A 12,194-nucleotide genomic window follows, 5' to 3' on the forward strand; every position below is an offset into this window, starting at 1 on the left:
CTGAAAGCAGGTGGGCCCTGGCTTGCCCGGCGGGATGTCGGCCTGGTAGAAGACCTTGAGTTCAGGCACGAGGGCAATGACTGTCTTGATGACCAGTGCGATGATGTCAGACCAGACGCGCTTGACGTCCGCGCCCTTGGCGCCCAGTCGCCCGAGCACGCTGGTGAAAGTGCGCTTGCTGCCCGTGTTCCGACTGTCGGAGTGCACAAAGTTCCCACTCTGCACGTTTAGTGAGTAGTTGGTCAGGTGCATGAAGACCCGATGCATGTTCTTGGTGCTGGGCTCCTGGTAGGGTTCCGTGCAGAACCGGGAGAGGCCTTCCTTGGCCACGTAGATTTCAAGAGGGTCGAGGGAGCGCACCAGGACGTAGAGGCGCACGTCGAACTTCAGCTTGTCGATCAGTAGGGGGCGCTGGATGTACTCCTGCACCACGGCCTGGCGCACCGCTCCGGACCCGCCCATGGCCCCAGTGGACGTGGAGCGCAGGTCGGACGGTTCGCGGATCAGGTAGATGCCGTCGCCCTGAGAACCGCTGTCGGGTTTGACGATGAAGGTTGGTCGCGGTGAGGAAGAATCAATGTCCTTAGCCAGACGAATCTGAGATGGACAGAGAGATAAAGTGAGTAAGAGGAGGAGGAGAAGAAGAAGCCATATTGTGAGAAAGATGAGAGAAAGGAAGAGAAAGGGAAGACAGAGGGAAAATAAGATCAGAAAGAAAAGAACAGAAGAAAGGAGGAAAAGAATAATAAATTGTAATATATAACGTTATACATTATAAATATATATAAGATGGGTCAACGCCCAAATTAAACATCTAAATAATGAGAAACAAGGAAGGAGATATAGGAATAGGGAATATACAGTATATATATGATGACATACACTTCTTCCCATATATATATATATATATGTCTAATGAACACATTTAGGGCTATATGTATGTTGTATTTGGGTCTAGAGTTAGAGTGAGTCATGTTTAATGATGTCATTTCCTGTCTCAGGTGCACTGCAATAAGGATGCCTCACTCGTCCATGCTGTGAAGATCGAAACCCATCAACCTCCCCCTTGTTTCATTAGAAACATTTATTCAGCTCTGTAGGCCTCTCAGACAACACAAATAACAACTCCACTGATTCTCGACAACGGCCTCTCATATAATCACACACTGCAGGGAGCCAGCGAGAAACAGCTTTAATTTAAAAGTCTTTTTGTTTGACTGAGTCGCTGCAATCAGAGCAGGCACAATGTCACTGCGGAGGCCTGTGGATGTTCTAGCAAAGCCAGTCTTTCACTCTCACACAATTTACTAATGATCACAGTGATGATAGGCAATCATGACTGAAACGACAAAACACAACGGGATTCAGCAGCCTGAGAGGATAAAGGAGGAGAGAGAGCAAGAGAGATTGATAGAGAGAGAGGTTGTTCAAAGCAGAAAAAGAGAAGTTTGGGAAACACGTACACCTGCAAACACACGCAAACAGACACATGGAAGAAGACAGCGAGTGTGTGATGCATCTATACGCCTATCCTTAAACCATACGTCCTGTGCATCAGTCCCAGAGTCCACACAATCTCAGTTTCAGCATCATTAACAATATGCTTACATCATGCTAATCTCACACAATCTCATCATGCTAATCCCTTGGGGCTGGACGTGACTTCATGTGGCCCGACTTTAGTCTGGGGAGAGCCCATTTAATCTGTAGACTAAGAATGAGGTTAAACCTACAGCCTTCTCCTCTCAGGCCCACCCCTAACTTCCACATGTCCTTGTACTCTTAGTCAAAGATTCGCAACCCTCCATCGAGGCCCTGCATTCAGTGGGCATTTGCAGTGATAGGGAAAGCTAATATGCCAGAAATGCTGTAACCGTTCGCAAACAAGAGTAGTCTGGTGTGCGAGAGAGCTACGCCAGAGCACCACGCTAAATATACCCCAAAGCCCGCCCAAATTAACCCATACCCCAATGACGCAGAAGTCTCCCACTTCTGCGTCATTCCCAGAGTCTCAGTTCCACTGGTCAGGGCCAATTCCTTGCCACCTCAACACCACAGCATCACACTACTGCCCCCCACAGGACAACACTGACACTTCTAGAGCTTGGCTTAAAGCCCATCTCACAGCAGCTTCCAGAGCTCTTGTAACTTCTTTTATCGATAACAATATAATCAGTCGTTCCCGTCACAGCAGACTGAAATGAGGCTGTAGCGTGAAGCCAATTACATGACAACATCTACTATGTGTTTGTTTTAATCCACTTTTAATTAAAACATGAATGGCTTGACTTCATTAGCCCATCAACAGAAGAACTCAGAAGTTGAGAGAAGTTGCATTTAACGGAAACAAACATAATAAGGACAGGGCAACGCACAGTCTGAAAGGGCATGTTCGTGACGAACGGATAAAGGCAACACACAGTCTGAAAGGGCATGTTCGTGATGAACAGATAAAGGAAACACACCGGAATTTTGGCAGGTTGTGAATTTGCACCTGTGGGCGCGTGAGTGTGTCTTTCTTCAGTTTCAACATCACCAAGACGAAGTTCAAAAGAATCCTAGTGCCCTCTTGTGGTTGTGCCTTGACATTACAAAACACCTCCCCACATATCCACTTCCGTTCAACACCCTGGACCTATGTTAGCTCCCACCTTACCCCACTGAGATATCCAATAAATGTTGGGCCAGCTATCAATAGCCCTGTTTCTAGGGAGAAGCCTGACAGAGTAAATCCAGCCATTATCACACTTGTCCTTCACAATTAGCCACCTGCTAACGCCTAACCTGCTTAGCCTGCTCTCACAAGCACATCTCTGTCCCACTTAATTATTACCAGCACCACTTGACCGCTTTACAACACCGACCACAGGAGTCAGCATGTTTGTGTGTGTTTGTGTGTGTGTGTGTGTGTGTGTGTGTGTGTGTGTGTGTGTGTGTGTGTGTGAGAGTGACAGAGAGATTAGACGTATGAGCCTCTTCACAGCTCCACTAATTTCTTTGATGTGTGTGTGTGTGTGTGTGTGTGTGTGCCATATTAAGCTCTTCTCATTTGCAGTGTATTACTGATGACTGCATAATCCATGTAACTTTGGCTCATGATTTGTGTATTAATGTGTGAGTGAGAAAAAGAGAAAAAAGAGGAGAGACAACAGAAAGAGAGCGAGTAAGAGAGAGAGAGAGTGTGTGGAGAGAGAGAGAGGACAAGAACAGAAAGAATAAGAGAGAAGGAGAGGGACAGGGGAGAAGAAGAAAGAGAGAATAAGGAGAGAAGTGGCATTTCCACGCTCTCCCCAGCCCTGCAGTGTGTTCCAGGCTTCTGTAGGCTGGCTGGCACAGGGGATTACGGACAGGACGCCAGGCCTGTGGTGTGGACCAGGCTTCTGTAGGCCGGCTGGCACAGGGGATTATGGACAGCATAACAGGCAGGGGATGACTGGGAGTGAGCTGGCATTCGGGCCGAATGGTAAATAAGGGCTTTGGGCCGGCCCTGAGGCCCTGGGCTAAGCGTGTCCTCGTCTGCTCCTGTGGTGGCCCAGGATGACTGGTGTTACTGCCTCTCTGCCACCAACTAGAACACCTGATTAGATGGCTTTCTCTCAAAGATATTATTACTGAAGGCATCTTCTAAACATGCAGACAACCTGTCTGTGTCACGGCAGCATTCACAGAGCTGTCCAGTACAGTATATAACAGTAGTGTTAGGCGTTATAACGCCACATTACGGTGTTGGTGTTCTTACGCTCACATGTCACGCGTCACGTTTAGAAGACACCATATTATTCCACAGACAGCACTGATGTTATTCTCCAGAAATCAAATGATGAACTGACACAAACATCCACAGGCTTGTTGTTTGTTTCTACCTGTGTGGCAAAGATCTGGTACTCTTCCGGAAGGATCCATGAGCGCGGGTAGAAGTTGTACTCCTCCGGGAAGAGCTCCTGCATGGTGCGCACGGCACGGCTCAGGTTAATCTTCCGCAACATCTCCACCATCCCTGAACAAGCGGAGAAGAAGAGGAGGAGAGAGCAGGGGTGGTCAGCTAAACTCTCATATCTCACGTGTCACAATTGTTATCGCTTTCATCTAATTTCCTTCCTACTTTTGTCTGACTGTTTGGTTCTGTTTCTAGATTCATCTGCCGTATTGTTATTCTAGATTCATCTGCGGTAGTATTCTGGAGATTGATATGTAATGATTCTAGATCACCTGACTGTTCAGATCATATTATTAAACAGTCTGACTGAACGATGTGATCCATGACTAACACACAGAATGTCTGATCAATCCGTTACAACTAGTGTTGCACACACATGCTTTAACCACGGTGATTCCTTCCTCTTGCCATAAGTTTAGATGCTAACACTCAAGTTCACAGCAACTCAAGCAACTTAAAATTATCCCAGGAGCACCTCTACAGAAACAATACTCAGTATTCAGTATTCAAGAGGGGTTCTCCTCATTGTCTTCAAAGAAAGAAGACACTTGTAGATTCACTTAGGAACCCTGGTATGATACCTGAGACTTCAGTGGCTACCAGATTTATTAGCAATATGCACCTCTGAATGACCCTTTCACTCCTGAAGCAGAAAGCCATTGGTTCACTACAGACGTGCCTTGAACTGTCTATGTAACCTATAAAGAACCTTTTGGTTACCATCTAAGTGAGGGATCTGTAAGGATCTTTTTCACACTAGGAGAGCGTGTAGCTCACAGCTTTTGAGGTTCAACCATCATGGGATCAATGGAGGCAATAATCAGGCCAATCCAGAAAGAGGCTTTAGTAAGTGAGGCCTCAAAGTGCAGTTTCAGCTGACTCACTCTGACACGAAAGGATTTAGTGGCGCTAACTGCGCTAATGATGCTAACAACGCCTTAGTAAAATGGTTCCACTCTATACATGTTCCCCCGCTAAGTAAGTGGATCTCCTCCCAGTGAGTGCACTGTTGACACACACACCAACAACGCCTCTATTTGAGCCAATACATAATTTATCCGCAGACAGTTTGATAGCTCATTGTGTCACATAAAAGACATGACTAACAGAAGACAGTGCAAGGCTAATACTGAGGGATGGGGGTAGAGAGGACCTTGTGTTTAAGTGTTTGCTCGTTTGGGGGATAGGTTTACCTAAATGCACTTAAAAGTGGTGGAATAAATGCAAACCATATGGATGATAAATGCCAACAGTGATCTAATTGCCAATGCAAGTACACAATAGTAGCTGTAGGCCTTAAGGCCTACAAGGTGAAATAGAGTGGTGCAATTAGAGGCACAGGTTGAGACACTGCCTGGCTCAAGAGGGCTACAAACACAGCTGTAATATATGACACACAGCTCTTAAACAGTTAGTGTACTATATGCCACACAGCTCTTAGAACAGTTACTGTAATATATGGCACACTGCTCTTAAACAGTTAGGTACTGTAATATATGACACACAGCTCTTAGAACAGTTGCTGTAATATATGACACTGACACAAATGACACAAATGGTCTTATCAGCTTATTACACTGCTGTAGAAGCTGGTGTTTAACTGGTGTTAGCCAGTTAGCCACATGCTGTGCTATCAAAGTTTGCTGATGTGCTAATGGCCCTAAGACCAAACCCAGCTCTTTATGCATAGGGTGGCATGAGTTGCACGCAAAGCTTCATTAAGGCCACAGGTCGGGTTAGTTGGAATAACCTTAGCCCTTGCCATAATCCTAACTCCAATTATTTCAGCAACTGGGCGAGAGCTAAATTTAACCGCTTATACAAACCCCTTCACCCCTATCTCTCTCTATCTCTTTGCACTCACTCTCTGTCACTCTTAGCATGTGAGAGAGTTCAGAGAGGGTGGCCTTGTGGAGCCCTCTTGCCTGAGGTTGGTTTTGTGTGCCCTTCTAATCTGCTGGAGTTTCTCCGTCATGACAAGAGTGGGCTGACCCTGCTGACCTCAGTACAGTACCAGTAGAGAATAATCATAAGTGGAGGATAAGTAGAGAACCAGTATAGAATAAGCATAAGGCCAGTGGAGGACTAGCACTAGACCATTGGAGGACCAGTACAGGACTAATATTAGACCAGTATAACATTAGCACAAAATCATTGGAGGACCAGAATTAGATCAGCCTTGGAGCCATATAAGACCAAGGCCAGTATCAGATAGCCAAGGCCAGTATGTGATAAATAAGGCCAGTATGGGATAAATAAGGCCAGTATGGGATAGCCAAGGCCAGTATGGGATAGCCAAGACCAGTGTGGGATAACCAAGGCCAGTATGGGATAGACAAGGCCAGTATGGGATAGCCAAGGCCGGTATGGGATAAATAAGGCCAGTATGGGACCAGAAGCACAACGCAAATGTAGGTCCAGGCCTGTAAGGCAAGACCAGTGTAAGACCAGCTACGAAACTGCACAGGCATAATGCTAGACCAGTTTTACACCACTATAGGACCAGTGATGGACTAGCATAGAACCAGGCCATGGAACTTAACCTTCGATCTTTTATCTCTGTAGTGTTGGCACTTAATACGGCTGTGTCAGTTGGGTTGCATGAGGTCCAGTGTGATCAACATCAACAAAACAGTATGATCAGTACATCAACACAGCAGAGTTCAGAGTTCAATCAACACAGAGTCCTGGAAGCAGTGCTGGAGCATCATTCCGCCAGGAGACAGGGAAGTAGGTCGCACCTGGGAACTTGTTGACCTGTCCAGAGACGATGTTCTCGTTGTCATGGAAGGAGACGCCATGCCAGTAGATGTCACAAGCAGCACGTCGACCTGTGGGAAACTGGACAGAGAGAAATGTGTAGGCCTGTTAAAACACTTTGCCTAACCCCAACATCATTTGCCTAAGTGTACAGAACTATGACAAGGTCAGTTAGTCATCTTAATGTGATGTCACTCAGACTACCTCAGACTTTCTCAATAAGCCCATACATCTTTTCTCTAGGCACTGTCAGCAAAGCCTAGATAATGCTACAGACCATTGATCACATCGTTAGGGGTTCTGGGTGAGAAGTGACAATTTGTGACAATTTGTTTTGCTACATTACAGTGTTACTGTGATTTCATCCAGAGGGCCAAAGGTCATGATGTTAGATCGTTAAGAGGACAGGAAATCCCGGACACAGCTCAAGCAGTGTGTGTGTGTGTGTGTGTGTGTGTGTGTATGTGTGTCTGTGTGTGTTAGGCCCTACATCGGGCCCAGAAAGTAACTTTCTCATTCAACATTTACTTATTTCATGGCAAATTGTTTGAAGTCTCCTAATATTTGAAACCCTTAATAATGGATTCTTACATCTTGGTTAATTAACATTCATTAGCACAAAAGTACTCATTATTTATGCTCTTTCATTAGGGATGGTGTCACTTCCAATCGTGTTGCCAATACAAAGGGAGGCGATAGGGCTAGGGTTGAAGCTAGATCATGTTTTCTTGTTTCACTATAGCTAACAGGTGGGTTGTGGGTGGATCAGTCCAGTGCAAAAGTGCTGGGTGAGTAGAATGCAGTGCAACAGAAGTTGGCATTAAGAAAATAAGGAAGTAATACAATGTAAGGAATAAATCACTGCTGGTCCAAATAATCTTATAATAATAAGCAGATGTCAACACAGTCAAAGTGTAGTGTTAGAGGGAACTACACACTGGTCACTGAAAAGGTCGCCACAAGCAAACATGGCTACCAAGGGAAGAAAGGATATGCTCCCTTTGCACACAACAAGTAGAAACAGAATAACATTTCCAAACTAATTCCAAATGACATGACTCCATCAAACCACATACAATTTGTATATTAGCAGAACAGAGGGAGCTAACAGCAACAGGAGGATGTGTCACAGCCTGCCACAATCAAGGGACAGCCACCAGACACATGAAAGAAAGAAAGAAAACAAGAAAGGGAGCGAGAGGGAGAGAGAGAGAAAGAGAAGTAATACAGATGGATGAGCTGATTAGGGCCTCCCGTGGGGACTTCCGATCTCCGCATGTGTGTGCCAGCCAAAACATGCCCCACAAACAAGTTCTAGATGCGGGGGAGAGAAGAGAGAGAGCGAGAGAGAGAGAGAGAGAGAGAGCAGAGAGAGAAAGAGAGATGGAATGTGTGCATGTGTACATAAGACAAAGTGAGAGAGATGAGAATGTGTGTGTGTGTGCCAAATGAATAACTGTATTATAACTGTTGCTATGATCATCTTCACAGCAAACCCTCCACTACCAACTCCAGACCAGTGAAGTGGATCGGATTTGGAGATAAAGAGATCTTCACACCACCCCTCATACCACGGCCGTTACACGTAACAACTCAGTTCTCTAAGCTTAGGAGAGTCAAAGGGCTTCATACAGTTCTATTGAATTGTTGTGTCCTCTGCCTCTGCTTCTGTCTCTTTCTCCTTTAGGTGAATTGCTCTCTCTCTCTCTCTCTCTCTCTCTCTCTCTCTCTCTCTCTCTCTCTCTCTCTCTCTCTGACATACACACACACAAACACCCACAAACACACAACTATGGTCTTTTGTTGATACAGTTCTGCCGAGTGAAGTTAAAGTACCTTCTGGCTCCAGTGCGGCTCATTATAGAGGACATTTTACATGCCTGAAAACACAAATCTCTCTACATCACTGCACACACTCATACACGCACGCACACACACACACACACACACACACACACACAGCTGCTCCAGTTGCATGAGTGACTCAACAAAACACGCTCTCCTTGTGGCAACGTTGCCATGGTCACGTTGAGAAAGAGAGTGTGTGTGTGTGTGTGTGAGGGAGAGAGAGAGAGACATGTTGCTGCTTTCGCCCATCGCTGCTGACAGTGCCTAATTGGCATGACTGGGCATGGCTTGGTTGGGTTTAGTAGGCCACCGCACCGTACCGTAGCTCAGGGCAGCACGTTGGCATGGAGCATGCTGGAAATATCTAACGGGAGGGCCACTCCCTGCGGAGCAGGAGCAGCAATGGCATATCAGGAGGCACCCTGCACCACAGGGGGCACTTCCTCTAGTGTGTGTGTGTGTCCCTTTCTAAAACAGGGTACAGATTAGCATGCCAGGATAGTCTTATCCTGACAGTCCTGGCTATGTGAAATGTGTTTGTGTTTGTGTGGGAGAGAGAGTGTTTATTGTGTGTGTGTGTGTGTGTGTGTGTGTGTGTGTGTGTGTGTGTGTGTGTGTGTGTGTGTGTGTTTTAGAGGTAGTGGAGGCAATACCTAGTCTGAACTCTTCAGGAGTATCTAGATAGCTCTGTCCAGGATTCTGTTAAAAGTTCCTCTTCAGGGAAAAGATGAAAATGTGCGTTGTTGTTAGTAAGATGTTGTATAAGAAACGTGTCAAACTGGCTGCAAAAAGACGACAGTAAGATGGCAGCTGGTGCGTTTCAGTGGGAGCTGCAGTGCATCATTATCTAATCTTCTTTAGGATGGATAAATTATACATGCACTAAACCAGCTTCTCAACATCTCATAGCTCTCAACTGACACGGGAATGAAGGAGGAAGCAGACAGAAGGAAGGAAGAGGGGAGAACGTGAGAGATTGAGAAAGGAAAGAGATGGAGAGAGAGGAGGAGGGGGGATGAAATGCACACTGAAATGACATAGGTCTTACAGAGCTGCATTAAAACACACTCACACACACTCCACTCACACACCTCCAGTTTCACACAGGCACACAGGAAGCTGCAATCCCAATCTACCCCCACCGCGTGCAAAGAGACCATGAGTATGCTGGATTATCCCAGATTAAGGGTAATCATTTCCCACACTTAAGGCCATGGCCATATGCTGAAAGTCAACAGCCAGTCGGCTCCAGTGTGGAGGGAAAACTGCTGTGCCATCGGAAATGGTCTGATGGGAACACACACACACACACACACACACACACACACACACACACACTGACACAATGAGGTACTGCAAATCACAAAACCAGAACAAAACAACCCCGCTTACACAGAGACACAGAGGGAGGGGGGGGGGGAGTAAAGAGGCACTGCAGCATATAGAACAGTACATACACACGTACACACATACACATACACACACACACACACACACACACACACACACACACACACACACACGCGCAAGTACATACACACCAGACCAGACTCTTTCCATCACCTGCCTTAGTATTACACATCTACAGGTTGCGTTAGATGCACATACAGGTGTGAGGAGAGCAACATCACCTGTGCAGACAGGAGTGAGGAGAGCAACATCACCTGTACAGACAGGGAAATGCACTAACACTGTCTGTATTTATTTCCTGAAGTATCATTAAGCTTCCTGAATACATGTTTAGGGGAAACACTCATTAGACACTCGTTGAGTTATATAAGGGAAGCTACAAAAACGCTTTGTGTGTAAACAGGATTTCGTCAAAGCTGAAAAAGGCTAAACTTTAATTGCTTAAAAATGTGGAGAGATTGGTTGGTCTCTGAAGCCTTTCTGAAGGGACACAAATAACAAAGTTGAGGAGTTCTAAACTCCATTTACCCACAGCCCCGGAGGCAGCCAACACTAGACCGGCTTGGACCAAATCTCTCTGTCCGACTTTATATGAGGATATGGCCAGAGTTGGGACGGCTTTGTTTCTGACTTTCCTCTTCTTTAAGTGTCCGATAGTCATCAACTACCACCAAGCTCCTAATGACAGATGCCAAAGTGTGTTTACATTCAAGCTATTTATTATTCCATATATGCATCTTCTCCAGGACAGTTTTTTTAAACAGGCTGAATAAGAGCACCAGTCTTAAGAGGAGAAGCCCCTGGCAAGAGGAGTATTTGGGATTAAATGGAAGAGGAAGACAGACAGTACTGTTGATCTAACTTGTTATCCAGTCCAGATTAAAATGCAACCAAAGTCTAGAATGATGAATTTGACACAGACACAACTGGAAATGAGGAAGAGGAACAGGCACCTGGCGATGCGTGTCTGGCTGCATAGCTTATTGACAAGGGATCGGTTTCAAACTCAGTTTACAGTGTGCTCACGACGAATATTGAAACGTAAGCGCTTCGGCGCACGGGGTTTACGTTACAATTGGCGACAGGGCCTGCTCGCAGTGGAGAGCATCTATCAGTGGGGCAATAGTTTAACGTAGCCTGTCCGCATGCATAATTTAGAGTGATAACGTGCTGCCAGTGGATATGAATTGCATTAGAGTTCCAAGGCGAACAGGTGGCTCCCTGGGTTCTATTGACACACTCGTTAATGTATTAAGCAAGCCCGTGTTACAGTAGCGGCTAGCTGACTCAATGTGCCCGGGAGCGCACGGTGAAAAGCGGTGGTGGATTTCCATGACACGTCATGTAGTCAATTCAAATTCCCTGGAAGAATTAGGCTTAATTTTTAAAAACAACGTGTCGTAATTAATGTTGATTAACAAATGATGGCCCCAACCAGTGAGGATGCCGTGATTTCATCCTAGGCTTGACTCATATTTACATCCCTATACTTACATCACATCCTCCCTGAATCTAATTCAGAAATAAGCCCAATGTTGCCAGTTCTGTTTAACAGTCATTGAATCTGTAGGCCAAGCGTTTCTTCATTTTAGAAAGCATTATTAGGCTAGGCTACATAGTATCATGTGTGGGCATACAAGTGCCTCACACGCCATGCTGACCAGAAATAAATTCACGGAAGCGGCATCAAAACTATATGTATATGTGACTGTTTGACCATCGCTATTTGAGCGTACCTCCTTCCACTTGAGCTGCCGGATGCTGAGTTTGAGCGCCTCAAGAGATGTCTTGGCCTTGGACGTGTCCACGGTGACTGGTCTCCTCTTTTTGACAAGTGTGTTGGCATCCTCTTTGCTGTGTGCACTTTTGATATCTTTATGTGGCTGGCTGGTCACCACGTTTCCGTTCGCCTCCGCTTTCTCCTGTAAAACCTTTCCGGTACCTTTAACCTGGAGCGACGGCGCATTGTCCAGGTGGCTCGAAACGGGCGCGTCTTGTTTAGTGTTAGGGCTCTTGTCATAGTTCCGAGCTTAGTCCGACTTTTGCTCCTGTTCCTGGCCGTGCCGGGATTCTTTGAGGCATCCCTCCGGACTTCAAGGGCAACGGGAAGAGGGGAAAGGGATGCCGGCGGCGTTTCGTTGGGCACCTGCTCCTCCCCAGCTGTCTCTGCCTCCTCCACCTCGCCCGTAGACTTCAGTTGTTCAAGCTGAACTTTTACCTTCACATAATGATCACTCAT

At 46.1% G+C, this 12,194-nt stretch overlaps 1 protein-coding gene across 1 annotated transcript; it reads right to left on the reverse strand.

Moving 5' to 3' along the window:
• Positions 1-6: 6 nt before the first annotated feature.
• On the reverse strand, positions 7-12,194 carry LOC116218978 (tubulin polyglutamylase TTLL11-like; the record flags this gene model as incomplete). The annotated part of the gene is made up of 5 exons (XM_031561746.1): positions 12,020-12,194; positions 11,692-11,984; positions 6,679-6,778; positions 3,864-3,997; positions 7-597 (listed from the first exon to the last, which is right to left on the reverse strand). Coding segments are annotated over exons 1-5 (1,293 nt in total), but the record flags the coding sequence as incomplete, so codon positions are not given.

Source organism: Clupea harengus, chromosome 24 (genome assembly GCF_900700415.2).
Source record: "Clupea harengus chromosome 24, Ch_v2.0.2, whole genome shotgun sequence".
Lineage (NCBI taxonomy): Eukaryota > Metazoa > Chordata > Actinopteri > Clupeiformes > Clupeidae > Clupea > Clupea harengus.